Source organism: Balaenoptera acutorostrata, chromosome 20, assembly GCF_949987535.1.
Source record: "Balaenoptera acutorostrata chromosome 20, mBalAcu1.1, whole genome shotgun sequence".
Classification (NCBI taxonomy): Eukaryota; Metazoa; Chordata; class Mammalia; order Artiodactyla; family Balaenopteridae; genus Balaenoptera; species Balaenoptera acutorostrata.
This window is the reverse complement of record NC_080083.1, coordinates 24,391,308-24,407,718: the sequence shown is the minus strand read 5'-3', so window position 1 is coordinate 24,407,718 and position 16,411 is coordinate 24,391,308. Positions and strand designations below refer to the sequence as shown.

General features: G+C 32.9%; 1 protein-coding gene across 8 annotated transcripts in view; it reads left to right on the top strand.

Moving 5' to 3' along the window:
* The window catches only part of BRIP1 (BRCA1 interacting helicase 1), a 208,154-nt gene extending 195,590 nt beyond the window's left edge, over positions 1 to 12,564 (top strand). For all 8 annotated transcript variants that reach the window (XM_057536502.1, XM_057536508.1, XM_057536507.1 and 5 more), the window contains 3 exons: positions 5,287 to 5,369; positions 7,631 to 7,864; positions 9,433 to 12,564. In XM_057536502.1, coding sequence (XP_057392485.1) covers positions 5,287 to 5,369; positions 7,631 to 7,864; positions 9,433 to 10,181 — 1,066 coding nt within the window. In that variant the 3' untranslated portion in view covers positions 10,182 to 12,564. The remainder of the gene's footprint in view (positions 1 to 5,286; positions 5,370 to 7,630; positions 7,865 to 9,432) is intronic.
* Positions 12,565 to 16,411: the final 3,847 nt, after the last annotated feature.

Genomic DNA, 16,411 nt, shown 5'->3' with positions numbered 1-16,411 from the left:
CAAAGCAACCATTAATAAAATAACTCAAATATCTATTGCACACAGAATAAGGCAGTAATGAAGGAATAGTGGAAGAACAATAACAAAAATGACATAGAAAACAAATAGTAAAGTGGATATTTGCAAAATAGCTAAGTAAATTCTGCCTTATCAGTAATTACATTAAGTGTAAATGGACTAAGCACTCAAATCAAAAGAAAAAGATTGGCAAAATGAATTTTTTTAAAAAGAACATGATCCAACTATATGCTGCCTGAAAGATAAATGCTTTGGTTAAAAAACACAACTAGATCAAGTGTAAACAGATAGAAAAAGACATACCATGCAAGCAGTAAACAAAAGATAACTGATTTGGTTATACTAATACCAGACAAAATAAACTTTAAGACAAAAATTGTTACTAGAAATTTTCTAAAAAAATTTTCACTCCATTAATTCAACAATTATAGTTGGAGACTTTAATACCCCACTTTCAATAATGGATAGAACAGTTAGAAAGAAAATCAACAGAAAAGGGAAGTCTTGAACAACACTATAAACCAACAGTTACAAACCTAACGTATTTATCACACTCTACCCTACAATAACAGAATGCACATCCTTCTCAAGTGTACATGACACATACTTCAGGATAGACCATATGTTAGGCTACAAAATAAGTCTCAATACATTTAAAATGGTTAAAATCATAGAAAGTATCTTTTCTGATCACAGTGGAATGATAGTATAAATCAGTAACAGACAGAAAATTTTAAAACTTATAAATACGTGGAAATTAAACAACATACTCCTAACCAGTGGATCAAAGGAGAAATCAAAAGGGAGATTAGAAAATACCTTGTGATAAATGAATATGATAACACAGTATACCAAAATTTTGAGGGTAGAGTGAAAGCAGTGCTCAGAGAGAAATTTATTTTTATAAATGCCTATATTAAAAAAAAAAAAAGATCTGAAATCAGTACTCTAACCTTCTACCTTAAGGAATTAGGGAAAGAAGGGCAAATCAAACCCAAGGCAAGCAGATCAAAGGAATAGTAGAGATTAGAATGGAAATAAAGGAAATAGAAAATAAAGTAGAAAAAGTCAGGGTAACAAAAGTTGGTTTTTTGAAAAGATCAAGAAAATTGACAACATTTAACTAGACTGACCAAGAAAAAATGCAGAAAGGACTCAAATTACTAAAATTAGGAATGAAAGAGGGGTTGTTACTGCCAAACTTACAGAAATATAAAGCATTATATGAGAATACTTGAACAATTGTATGACAACAAAATAGATAATTTAGATAAGTTGGACAAATTCAGGACTTCCCTGGTGGCACTGTGGTAAAGAATCCTGCCATTGCAGGGAACACACGTTAGAGCCCTGGCCTGGGAAGATCCCACATGCTGTGGAGCAACTAAGCCTGTGTGCCACAACTACTGATCCTGTGCTCTTGAGCCCACATGCCACAACTAATGAAGCCTGTGTGCCTAGAGCCCATGCTTGGCAACAAGAGAAGCCACCAGCCCCTGCTCGCCGCAACTAGAGAAAGCCCACGTGCAGCAACGAAGACCCAACGCAGCCAAAAATAAAAAGATAATAAATAAATTTATTTTAAAAAAAGAAAGATGGACAAATTCGTAGAAAGACACAGCTGTGGAAACTAACACTCAAGCAGTAGAATGTCTGAATAGATCTATAACAAGTGAAGAGATGGAAGAATTAGTAATACGAAAATTTCACAAAAGAAAAGCCCAGGAAAGAATGACTTCATTGATGAATTCTAGCAAACATTTAAAGAGAATCCTTTACAAACGCTTATGAAAAATAGAACAGGAGACATGTACCAATTTATTCAATGAGGCCAGTGTTGCCTGATACCAAAAGTAATCAAAGACATCACAAGAAAGCTACAGAGCAGTATCTCTTATGGTTATAGATGCAAAAATCCTCAACAGAAAAGTAGAAAACTGAATCCAGCAACTTACTAAAAGGATTGTACACAGTGACCAAGTGGAATTTATCTCAGGACTGCAAGGTGGTTCAACACCCTGCCAGTTTATTGGTTCAACTAAAATCAGTGTAACACTATATTAAAGTACAAAAACCACAAGATCATCTCAAGATGAGAAAAAGCAATTGACAATATAACACTCAACAAAGTAGGAATAGCAGGTGCTTCCTAAACATTAAAGGGCATCTATGCATCCAATAGTTAACATCATACTGAATGGTGAAAGTCATCATTTTTCTCCTAAGTTTGAGAATAAAATAAGGATGGCCACTCTCACCACTTGTATTCATTATTGTATTGGAGGTTCTAGCCAGGGCAATTAGGCAAGAAAAAGAAATAAAAGATATCTAGATTGGAAAAGAAGTAAAATTAAATTTGCAAATGACATGATATTCTATATAGAAATCCTAAGGAATCCATAATAAATAACTGTTTAGAGCTAAAACAAGTTCAGCAAAGTTATAGGATGCATATTCACTATACAAATATCAGTTACATTTTTATATACTAGCAATGAACAATCCAAAAATGAAATCAAGTTACTTCTATTTACAGTATCATCAAAAAGAACAAGATACTTAGAAATAACTTTAATGAAAGTACCCTGAAAGCTTCAAAATATTGTTGAAAGAAATTTCTAAATAAATGGGAGAATTCCATGATGATGGATTGGAAAACATTATTATTAAGATAGCATTCTCCCCCAAATTGATCTACAGATTTAATATAATCCCAAGCAGAATTCCAACTGGATTTGGTGCAGAAATTGAGAAGCTGATCCTAAAATTCCTATGGAAATTGAAAGAGACCCAGAATAGCCACAAAAAAATTGAAAAAGAACAAAACTGGAGAACTGACAATTCTCAATTTCAAACTTACTGCAAAACTACAATAATTAAGACTGTACTGTATTGATGTAATACAGACATGTAGAACAAGGGGTAAAATTGAGGGTCCAGAAACAAACCCATGCATTTACAGTGAATGGATTTTTGACAAAAGTGTCAAGACAATTTAATGAGGAAAGAATAGTCTTTTTCACAGATAATTCTTGGATAATTGGATAGCCACCTGGAAAGGAATGAAGTTAGACCCCTACCTCACACCATATACAAAACTTAACTCAAAATGGATCGAAGACTAGCAAGGTATAAATTTTCTTGACCTTGGATTAGGCAGTGGTTTCTAAAATATTTGCAAATCATGTATCTGATAAGGGTCTTGTATCCAGAATATATAAAGAACTCTTAGAGTTCAACAATAAAAATATAAATAATGCAATTTTAATTTGGACCAATAATTTAAATAGACATTTCTCCAAAAAAGGATACACACGTGGCCATTGTGCACATGAAAAGATGCAGAACATCATTATTCATTAGGGAAATGCAAATCAAAACCAGAGTGAAATACCACTTCATACCTCCTATGGTACATCTATTGAAAAAGGTGGACAATAACAAGTGTTGGTGAAGCTATGGAGAAATTGGAAATCTCATACATGGCTAATGGAAATGTAAAATTATGTGACTGCTTTGGAAAAAAAAAATGTAGCAGTTCCTCTAAAAGTTAAACATAGAGTTACCATACAACCTAGCAATTCTATTCCTAAGTATATACCCAAGAGAATTTTTAAAATGTATCCATATAAAAACTTGTACACAAATGTTTATAGTAGCATTATTCATAATAGTCAAAAGGTGGAAACAACCCAAATGCCCATTAACTTATGAATGGATAAACAAATTATGGTATATCCATATAATGGAATATTATTCAGCCATAAGAAGGAACAAAGTACTGATACACGATACAAGTAACCTTGAAAACATCATGCTAAGTGAAAGAAGCCAGACACAAAATGACATATATTATATGATTCTAGTTATATGAAGTGTCCAAAATAGGTATATCTATACAGACAGAAAGTAGATTGTGGTTGCAAGGGGTTAGGGGGAATAATCTGGGTAATTGGGAGTGACTAATGGGCACAGGGTTTCTTTTTGGTGAGGTAAAAATGTTCTGTAATAGACAGTGGTATAGGTTGCAGAACCTTGTAAATGTAACCACTGAATTTTTTTTGAATTTTTTTTTTATACAGCAGGTCCTTATTAGTCATCAATTTTATACACATCAGTGTATACATGTCAATCCCAATCGCCCAATTCATCACACCACCACCACCACCACCCCGCCGCTTTCCCCCCTTGGTGTCCATACGTTTATTCTCTACATCTGCGTCTCAACTTCTGCCCTGCAAACTGAAAAACCACTAAATTTAAAACATTTTAATAATGTTTAAAATTTTTTAAATTAGCAAATTGAACCCAACAATCTATAAAAAGAATAATGCACATGACCATGGTGGTTAGGGATGAAAGAAAGGCAAGCTCAGTATTTGAAATTTTGCCAGTATAATCCACCATATTAACAGTCTAAAAAGAACAACTACATGATTATATCAATTGGTGCAAAAATTTTTTTACAAACTTATTCATTTATGATAAAAACTTGTTAAACCAGAATAAAAGTTATGTACATAAAATCTACAGCTAATATGATACTTAAGGTAAAAAAATATTGTGTGTGTAAAGAAGGTTTTGGGAAATATTTTCTATAATTTTCTTGTCTTTCAAAATAGAATGCATGTAACATTTTTGGGTATGTTATCAGTAGTTGGCAAAAGTAGGAGAGTTTTTTTTTTTTTTTTTTTTTTTTTTTTTTTTTTAAAGGATTTTCTTATTTATTTATTTATTTATTTATTTATTTTTGGCTGTGTTGGGTCTTCGGTTCGTGCGAGGGCTTTCTCCAGTTGCGGCAAGCGGGGGCCACTCTTCATCGCGGTGCGGGGACCGCTCTTCATCGCGGTGCGGGGACCGCTCTTCATCGCGGTGCGCGGGCCTTTCTCTATCGCGGCCCCTCCCGTCACGGGGCACAGGCTCCAGACGCGCAGGCTCAGCAATTGTGGCTCACGGGCCCAGCTGCTCCGTGGCATGTGGGATCTTCCCAGACCAGGGCTCGAACCCGTGTCCCCTGCATTAGCAGGCAGATTCTCAACCACTGCGCCACCAGGGAAGCCCAGGAGAGTTTTTTATACACCTACTTTGGTACATTGTACTGAGTAGTTTCTAAAAACTTTACTCATAATAATGACTTTGATTAAAGGACGTGTCATTGATTTTGATACCTGACACATCATTGATTTTCTCAACCTCTGTCTGTCCCACTAGAAATGTGGCTTTATTTTCACTGTTATATTTATTTCATTTTCTCCCTATTTTTTATAGGTGTATTCGACACAAAAATGATTGGGGAGCTCTTATTCTAGTGGATGATCGCTTCAGGAGTAACCCAAGTCGATACATATCTGGTAAGATTCTCAGCTGGGCTTAGAGTAAGAATTAGTAACAATCTCTGGTATTTAATGACTTCTATTTTTAAAGACAAAGAATTGGATAGAGAATTTGAATTACTAGATCAAACATGGAAAAATTCACATTGACTGGAAATCTAGCCTTTTAATGCTTCTGTGTTTACAAAAAATCTTTATAGAGGAGAATCTGGTTACTGGCGTAGTATTAATCAATCAAGATCCTTCAATTTCATCAGAATGTGGAATTTGATTCAGTAACATAGCAATAATTTATTTACCATTGTCAGGGAAAAAGCTGTTCCACAGAAATGAGTTTTCCAAGAAATATTAAGTTTTTACATTTAAGCACACAAGCAATCCTTTGGTGCTTAGGATTCTTTTTATTCTTTCATTCTGGATTATTTGAGTTTTATTGTTGTATGTGTGTGTGTTTGTTTGTTTGTTTAGAAATGCTTCAGTTGTTACAGAGTTTATATTAGAGCTAGTATTTTCTAAAAAGAAAAAAAGCACCACTGCATGCTGCAAGATCAAGTACATGGTCATTTTTCCCCACTCAAATGAACAAATACTGTGTGCCTATAGTTTTCATCCGAATCAATACCAGGAATCCATCTGTTATTAAAGAACTGTTGAAAGTACTTGCATTTTTATTGTTATCTTTAGAGCTAAAAAGTTCATACCATACTATAATGAAAAGATGCTAATTTTTAAAATTTGTTTCAGATTAGCTGTCTATGGGTATGGACTCTACTTTTTATATTTCAGAGCCTAGTTATTATATTTGGTTCAATATTAAAACATATCTACCTGGATTGAAGCAGGAAATGCTGCTTTATTAGTCTTTTCTTCTCTTTCCCTGTAAAGCAAGCCAAGGCCAGGATATAACCAAAAACAAATGTTAAGTGCTTATGTTTAGTCAGCAGGTGGAGCTCAGATTCTTTCAAGTTTTCAAAAGTAAACTGACATTTTACACTGAAAAGGCTTTCTTTGATCACAAAAAGTTCGAAATGAAAGCAATAACTATAACACTAAGTTTTTCAATTTGGGAAATTTTCATATTCTTATTTGGTATAATTATTTTCCCCAAGCAAACAAAAATAAAGAACTTTAAAGAAATGCTGTTTTAAGTTTTTTTTTCTTATTTTAAAATCTAGAACTGAAATTTTTACCTTGTAGTTCAGATTTGTTGAGAGATTTTTTTGAATTAAGTATTTTTCATTATTTTCTGTAAGGTTTTTATTTTTCCTGAGACTCATAAACTTTGAAATCTTATCCAGGCAATACAGCACAACAACATACAAATTCCATTTGATGACTAATTTTTGTTTAAATTCAACTCGCATAAGAATAATTGATAGAAAAGCTCCATTAAACAAAAAAACTAAAGGAATGTATTTGAAATGAAAGTATAATAGTTCAAGTTGCTTGAAGCCCTGGCTTACATTTCTCTCAACTTAAAATACCATAGTGACTTTTTAAATTACTCCAAAAGATGATAGTTTTAGTAACATCAGCAGAGAATATTTATTTTCTAAAGTCCAAATATCTGAATTTCATTCTGAAGTGAGTCATACTCCGAAACACCTTATACTGTTAATATGGTTTATTTTTATGCAGTTTTCACATGTCACAGGGTCAAATCTTGTCCCTTACAACTTGATTATTTATATATTAAAAATAATTATATAATAAATATTCAGATAGGACATGATTTACCCATAAAACAGTGTTATTCCTTTTACTCCCAGAATAGTTTGATATATTTGGAATTGGAAGGAGAAGGGAAACAAACAAACAAACAAACAAAAAAACCTATGAGACTGTAATCTTGAATTTATTTTTGCTAAAGGAGTCAAATTTAAAAGTTGGAATAAAAGATTGTGTTGTTTAGAACTTGTATTTTCTCTGCAATTAAAAGGTAGGTAATTTTTTGTGGGGAATTATGATAAAATTAAATTTGCCTTATTCCCCAGTTATTCTAAATTGAAAAATAATACATTTTCCCATCTCCATTCTACTCCCACTGCCTCTTCCCTCCATCCAGTTGGCAATCACTGCATGTAAAGAGAAATGCTACTGATACAAGAGCATATTGTACATATGAAGGTAAAAAGGCAGGAAAAATGTTGAGAACCACCCTGTATCCTGTAAATTCAAAGTAGATTACCTCACCAGAGAAGTTATGTAATTTTTTTTTCTTAATACATATCTTCACTGAATAACCAAAGTTTCTTTGCTGGGTTTACTTTTTGCCTTAGGACTTTCTAAGTGGGTTCGGCAGCTGATTCAGCACCATTCAACCTTTGAGAGTGCGCTGGAGTCCTTGGCTGAATTTTCCAAAAAGCACCAAAAGGTCAATGATATATACAAAGAAGAAAGAAAATCTATACAGGACAATGAGTCTACGCTTGCAGTGGCTTGTTTGAAGGATAATACCTCAACTTATTTATTAGAAGCAGCAAGCCATCTATCACCAGAGTATCCTAGGGAAGGTAAAGTAAAAATGTGTCTAAGAGCTACAATATCCTAAAATGATAGATAAAAGTCCATCTTTACCAAGAGGCATCATCTCCAGAAAGGAGAAAAGTATGAAAAGTTCTAACCATTTACATTTGGTAGAAAAGTCTTTCATTGTGTTTAGTGAAATGATATTTGTTATGCTACAGATTAATGTCCTTAAATATGTTGGTTATTGTAATATAAGATGTTATCATAAAATAATGAAATAGTATGATGTATCAGAATGGGAACAAATTTTTGTCAGGAGAGCTACACATATTTTCTGGTTTTCCACTTAGAAGCTTTGCCGCTAACTAACTTTGTGACACACCCCCCCCCCCCTGCCGAGCAAGTCACTTAGCTTTTTGAGTCTTAATAGAAGGGATATCTGCCTACCTATCCCTCCAGGTTGGGTTGTAAAGATCTAATAAGATGATAAATATCACAACATTGTAAAGCACTATGCAAATGGTAATGTTTTTCTAAAGGTGATATTAAAAATTAACCTAATTTATAGATAATTGTCTTACATGAATTTCTTATTTTAGAGACGTGAGAGTCATTTATTCTAAATGATAAAAAATAATATTTTAAAATATCAGAATATACTGGATTAAAATATAATTTAGAAAATTAAAATATAGTTTAAAATATATTAGAATATAATGCATTAGGGATTAGCAAACTATGGCCTGTGGACCAAATTCGGCCTGCTGTTTTTGTAAGTAAAGTTTAATGGAATACAGCCACACCCAATCATTTATATATTGTACACAACAGTAGAGTTGAGTAGTTGTATGTATTGCACTAGAACAGCATAATTGAGTAGTTGCAACAGATACAATGTGATCCACAAAGCCTAAAATATTTACTGTCTGGCCTATTATAGAAAAAGTTTGCCAAACTGTTCTGTATCATTGGATATCATTTTAATTATTTTAATTAATATATAATAGTAGTTTAATATATCACTTTTTAAATATTTATTTTATAGTATATGCTTCTATCCTAACTAAATGTCATAGTGAATTCTAGGCCATTATACTGATAATCAGGAAAACTAGGTTCTAGTCCAGGTCTGATTACCAACCAATTCTATAACTTTAAGCAAATAACTTAGTCTTTGTGGTTGTCAGTTTCCTTAAGGGAATTAGTCTAGGTCAGTTTTTCTCAGTCACTGGTTAGTGGATTTTTAAGGCATTTTTACAGCCTGTTCCCTCCTTTACTCATCCCTCTTCCTCTTCCTTTTTACCCTTTCTTTTCTTGTTCACTTCTGAGGTCCCTTCTGAGGTGTGGAATTTGATCGTTTACCAGACAGCATTATAACTTGGGCTGGGAACCACTGGAGACCTAAGATTCCTTTCAGAGTTAACATGTTGTGCTTTAAGATGGGTTGCTTAGAATGCTTCCATTCTAGGATGGAAGTCCTGCTACTACTTGTTATGGGCTCTCAATTATGCATCCTATACAGTTATTTCAGTATTTCTAACAAAAATTGTTTTAATATAACAAATATTACATTAGGAGCAGAAAGTTAACACTCATATCTTTGTATTTGTAGATGATCCATTATTGTTGGAAGAGTCTGCCCAGGCAGTAGGAGCAGAAAAAATTGTGATTTCCAGATCCACAAGCCCAACCTTCAACAAACAAACAAACAGAGTTAGCTGGTCTGGCAGTAATTTTCTGGAACAGTATCTTACTGGTAAAATTCTGACTGGAACACCTAAGTTTAGGTCATCAGAGGACTGTGACTCTAATTCTTCCCCTTTCAAAACAGAAAAGGGATGTGAAGCAGTTTTGCCACTCACTGGTAAATATGAGTCCTCCTCTCTGACAGTAAACACATCACTTGGACCATGCCCTCAATCAGAAACCATTGTTCCATCAATAAGGATTAATGCTACTCTTCTGAATCCAGAAGATCCAGACATTCAGTTGTCTCTAGTATGTGAAGAAGCTGAACTTTCTACTTCAAATACAGCTTTTGAAACAGAAGCAGAGGATGAATCTATCTATTTTACACCCGAACTTTATGATCCCATAGATACAAATGAAGAAAAGAATGAACTAGTTGGAACTGATAGAGACAACAGATTGGCTAATAATTCAAATTGCATTTTAGCTGAAGATCTTTTTGAAATTAAAACTATGAAAGGAGTGGATTCAGTCAGAGAAATGAAAGCTGAGGATTGCACAGGCACAAAGTTGAATAGATTCATGCATATTAAAGAAAGTAAAGTTGATGACATTGGTAGTAATGTAAAAACGACTCATATAAATGAATTGGAACTGGGAAAAAACTCATGAAACGGATATAAAGAACTTTAAACAGTCTCCTTCCAAAAATAAAGATGTGTTCCCTGGTGTTAGGTAATAATACTTAACTGTCAAGGTATAAAAACATGTCGTCAAAAAAAAATAACAAAAAAACAAAAAAAAACATGTCGTCATGCTTATATTAAACTCTATTGTAAATGATAATTTGTACATTGGATAAGTGACAGCTTTTTTTTAATTTGAGATATATAATTCACTTTAATCCAAAGTCTATATTATGTTCAGAAATATAAGTTTTACTATTCTCAAGTTTTGATAAATTGATTCATAAAAAATATTTTCCTCCAAGTCTTCCTTAGCTAAATGCAATATTAATCAATCCGGAAGATATGTAGTTTCCTAAGGCACTTTAAATTTCACATAAATATTTGTATTTTGTAGTCCTCTTCATCCATTTGTTTTCATACTGTTGCGTAAAAATTAATAGCAATCTAATCCAGTCACCCCTCAGTCATGTTTCACTGTAGATTTTACCTCAGATCAGTCTGAGGTTTTTTTTTTAGAAATCAGTTTTCTTGAAAAGTATATTCCTGTATTAAACTGCCTACTTATAAGTAATTAAGAATTAAGGAAGAAAACTACATGCATTTTTAATTGAAATTGTTTTACATTTTTTGTTTGTTAAACCAAAACCAAGCATGTTTTAAACAAATTTATGTAAAATTGTAAAATGCCAAATGAAGGACTGCAAATTTTCAATTCTAATTATTTAGCTTCATCACCATTGTGGAAAAAAGTGACATGTTCTAGCATAAAGGCTTCAGTTATGCAACTAAGATAGAAAACTTCAAATATAAATTTAATAAGTAAAGCTAAACATGTAACTGTAGCTGAAAAATGTTCCCTTATAGCTCAGTAAACTTTTCTGTAAATTTTGACTCTTTGTTTTTGTGAATGAAGCTACACTTCTGATCAAAAATGGTTATAAAAGTAGCTCTTCTCTGACATCATTCCAAAGATACATTCACCAATCTTTTCCAAGAAACATCTGTTACTCAATAGACATTTAGGCTTCCTGGAGTGATTTGAATTGAAATTTTATGAGCTGTTCAAGTTGTTGATGTGGTTTATTATTTTCAAGTCAAAATTCTCAGCAGTCAGGTATCTTTTATATTCATTTGGAACAATGATTTATTATATATGCATATGTTTACTTTCATTTTGATGACATTTATATTGAATACAGCTTAGTTGTTTCTATAGCATTGGATGTTACAACTCTAAGCATAGTTCAAAGAAATTTAAATTGATAATTTACCAGTTAAAGAATTTATCTGCAGATTGGGATATATTCAGTCTCACCTAGTATTAGATCTTTTTCTTAGGTGATCAGTAAAAAGTTTCAAACACTGGATTAGAAGGTAATTTTTAAATTGTTTTGAAAGGGTGAAATCATTTGTCCTCTTTGGAATAGTTCTTAATCCACACATAAAGGGTGGTGTGGTAGTAGAAAAAATACCAGGTGGAAGACCAGAAACTTGGGCTCGATTCTTGGCTCTGCCACTAATTTTCTAAGTCATGTTGGCAATCACCATGCCTTTTGGGGAATTAGTTTCATCTGTGAAATGTGTAGTTTAGTACTATAAAATCATGCAAATCCCTTTCAGCTTTAAAAATCCATAATTTAAAGGAATATATGTTGATATTTTATTCTGAATCAATTTTCATTTGCTTTGGTTGCAAAATGCTTAAAATAAAGCAAACCATTTGTATAAAAGGTAACATGAATAATTGTATGAATATGTACATAATAACTTGGGAAGCAAGTGTTTATTTTACCAGTGCTGCAATTAAAATATTTTTGAATCCTTAAAATTGCCCTTAGAAGAATTGGTAAACTACCTGAGAAAAATCAAACACATTATTTTTTAGTCATATCTTAGTGCTATTATCCAGCTTGATCTCAAATACCATCCCTTTCCCTAGATATAATTTATTCTTTCCAAAATCTAATTCTCTCCGAGGCTAAAAATTTCCATTACTGAGAATGTACATAGAGATGTGGCACAAGCTTTTAGTAATTCCAAGAGGTGTTTCAAAAATTTTGTACAATGGTATCACGGTTGAATCAGGTATATAGTCTCCTCAGATCACAGCTTTGACCAGTATGGTATTGCAAGAAGTAAAGTCTAGCCTTTATAAAGAGTGTGAGGTAAAACATTTTCATTAGTGATAAAATACTTTTTAAAGAGATGTTTTAGAAAGTTTAAGTTAAAACATGTAAAAGCATTTAAAAGAGTATCTGACACATGGCAAGCCCTCAGTTATTACTTGGTAAATCAATCATGTATCTGGAGTACACTCTCACTTTATATGAAGACTTCCTTAATGATGATAGATAGATAGATAGATAGATAGATAGATAGATAGGAGATAAACTGACAATAAAGAATCGTTGTATAGTAGGAAGGGTAAGTTATTTGGCTCGTTTATTTTTTAAGGCTGAGATATATAAGATAGAAATTGTTTATCAAGTAATTTGCCTTACCCATTCCATGCATATGAAATAATCATCTAATACTGAATTTATTTAAGGGCTGAAAATACATAGAACATACAGGCCACGAACCAGGAAAACTACCAGCTGGAGAAAGGGCTTGGTTCATGGAAGAAAGGTACATTGTGAAGAGTAGATGCTTCATGACTTGACTTATAAAGTTTACATGAATCATTTAAAACCTTTAATAATTGTGTTGGAAATTAATGACAACTCTTTGTGCTACTACTTTGCATTTAATTATTACGTGGTTTTTAATTTTGTATTGTTTCTAAGTTCACATGCTTTTCCATATTATTTTTCTGCAATATGACCTTCTCATGCTATGTTCCTGTAGTAAAACACATTCAAAATATTTAATTCTTTGAAATTGCTTATAAAACTTCATGAAGTCAAAACGCCTATTGTAAAATCACTTGAAAGACTGGTTATTGTAGTTATTTAATCTCTGATGGCATTATTTTGGTATTTGCTTACTACACAATTATTCTTGCTCATGATCTTTTTAGCCTCAGATTTATCAGTAAGCTGCACAAGATTTTACTTTAACCGTTACGAATTTGTGGTAGAGTCTTGTCTATTTTTATAGACAAATGCAGTCAATTTTTTGTAAATAGAAAGGCAGTATTAAAACAACTTTTTTTTCTGAACTTTTTCATAATAAAAAATAAATTTAATACCACATCAAACAGTGATTGTCTAAGGAAGCTAAAACTTTAATATAAAGTATCTGTGCAGCGATTAAACATGAAGACATCACTTCAGGAAATAGAAATTTAAATAGATGACCTAAGCTTATGATTCTCTAGCCTGAAACAATTTTCATGTCTACCAAAAAAAAAAAGCATTTTGTTTCTTAAGGTTTCATTTGATAGACCATTAGCTGCCTGGCTTCCTGTACTCTACAATGGGGCCTTGTTATAATATCCATGTGATCTGAGCCAGTGGATCACCTTATTGGTGAAACCATCTTATAATGAAGTGCTTTCAGTAACTGAACTCCTGGACAAGATCCAAAACAACCCATCTTATACCAAATTCTATTCTGTAATAAACAAGTTTCAATGTATTACAAGGAAAACAAAAATTGTATTCCCAGAAATTAACCTTTGAAAATCTAATGGTAAATTCTGATTAAAAGGAATATTTGTTAACAAGGCACAGTGAGGTACATATTTTAGTATGCTTTATAGTTTGTAGTTTTTAAACATTTTTTAAAATTTTATTTATTATTATTATTTTTTTGGCTGTGTTGGGTCTTCGTTTCTGTGTGAGGGCTTTCTCCAGTTGTGGCAAGCGGGGGCCACTCTTCATCACGGTGCGCGGGCCTCTCACTGTTGCGGCCTCTCTTGTTGCGGAGCACAGGCTCCAGACGCGCAGTCTCAGTAGTTGTGGCTCACGGGCCTAGTTGCTCCGTGGCATGTGGGAATCTTCCCAGACAGACCAGGGCTCAAACCCATGTCCCCTGCATCGGCAGGCAGACTCAACCACTGTGCCACCAGCGAAGCCCCTATAGTTTGTATTTTTTAATTTTGGTCTTGTGTGATTTTGATTCTCTTGTGCTTTTACCCAAAATTTCACCATTTCACATTATTTTACATCTGTATTTACAAAGCTTAATTTAAAAGGTTTCCTTTGTCTCCTTTCTGTTACAAAGTACTAATTGTACAGGTGGCATGTCGTTTATGTAAACTAAGTTAGATGCCATCGTCTTTTATGTTTGATTCATATATAGTGAAAAGATTTAGAGATATTAAATACTGATTGTTGTTATTTTGGATCAAGTATTGTCTTGGTATATTTTCCCTTTTTTTCAAATTAGTGTTATGGTATTCATATTTAAATGTTAACCATCCTTTCAAACATTGATCTCTTTTATTGTGTCTGTTGTAAAAGGACCCAAGGAATCCACCTTGCCAGTCAGGAGTTTATTGCTTGTGGTTACCTAAAGCAGAAGGCAGTAGGAAATATAAAAAATTACTCTGTGCCATCCTTAGTATGGACCAACCTAAATTACAGTAAGGTAGATTGATGTATTAATATTTCCATATTTCAGTCTTTAAAGTTGATTGGCAATATACATGGGCTTTGTTACCATTAGACATGGAAACATGTTCTGGTACCACCTGCTGACTTACTTTGGGCAAGTTACTTATCTTCTCTGAACTTCTGTTTTTTCACCTTAAAATGTTAATAAATAATTTCATAAGAAATAAATCAAACATTATGAGTATCAGATGCAATAGAGTGCATAAAAGCTTTTTTTTTTACATCAGACAAGGAGAAAGATAACAGAATTGGGGGTCAAAAGTATGAGTTTGAGTTTCGGCCCTGCTATTTACTGAGTGGCCTTGGTCATATTATTTTAACTCATTGAACCTCAGCTTTATTTTCTGGGGGTGAAAAAAGTGAGCAGTATCTACCTAAGAAAAGTATTGTGATGATTAAATGAGATGATATGCAATATGTGAAAGTACTTTATAAATGTTGGACCACTGTCCAAATGGTAGTTGTTAGGAAACTGCAACAATAATCTAGTACAATTGTTATCTCAGTATCCTGAAATTGCACCTTCAAAAGGACTAATAAAACTGTTAGAATTTGGTCCAAGCGCTGAAAGGCACTTTGAGCTTTATTAAAAATTCTGTGTAGTTAAATATTGTGAAAATGTATTTTCCATTTTTTCCATTTCATTTTTATATCTTAAAATGTGTGCACATTACAAACAAAAATGTCATCAGCAGAACACTGAAATCTGTAATTTGCACTGGGAACATTCTATGTACGATTCATAGGGCAGGGATTTTTGGTGGGGGTGGGGGCAGTCTGTGTTGTTTACTGCTGTACTCCCAACATTATATTTACTGACTAAATTAATTGATACATTCTATTAATAATGTATTTCTATCAGGACTTTATATATGGATACTTGGCTCTCATAAATGCCTATTTCGTTTGACTAATTTCTAGACTAGTGACCCTTCTCTTTCCAAGTTTGTTATTCTTACCCTAACAGCATTAAATCTCTTACATTTTCTCTAATCCTTCAGCTGTGGGCCAGAGATTGTCTTTTCTTTTTCTTTTTTTCCAAAGGGTGTGATTTTACCAATTTTAACCTACAAAGAATGTTAGATTTTTGTGCATTCTCTTTGAGATGTTCATAAACAGTACTATTCTGACACATTGGATTCTAAAATAGGAATTGAATTTCATGTTAACTAATTGATTAGCCAAAAATACAGCTATTTTGTAAACCTTTTAAGCCCATTATGACCCTGGGACAAAGTTAATTTTTCCTGCCTTTGTCCCAGTGTAGTATTTGTTGTTTGATATTGCAATTAATTGTTGAGAAGTCTGTCTCTCTGGCCCACTGTGACCCCTAAGAATCCAGGCACTTTTCATATTACCTGGCATTTAATCATTCATCTACTTTTTCATCTGACGTATTTTGAGAGCCTACTTTGTATTAAGAGCTGTGCTATACTCTAGGGATACCAAAGATGAGTATGACGAGGATATATCTACTAGGAATTCACAGCCTAATTCACATATAAGTAAACACTTACTTATTTATAGTACAGTGTGATAGGAGCTGTAATACAGGCAAGGCAGTGTTTGTTTAGTATATGCATACTGTTATGCACAATTATGATTATAGAGGATCTGTAAGTTAACAGCATAATCTGTTTAACACAGGAAAATT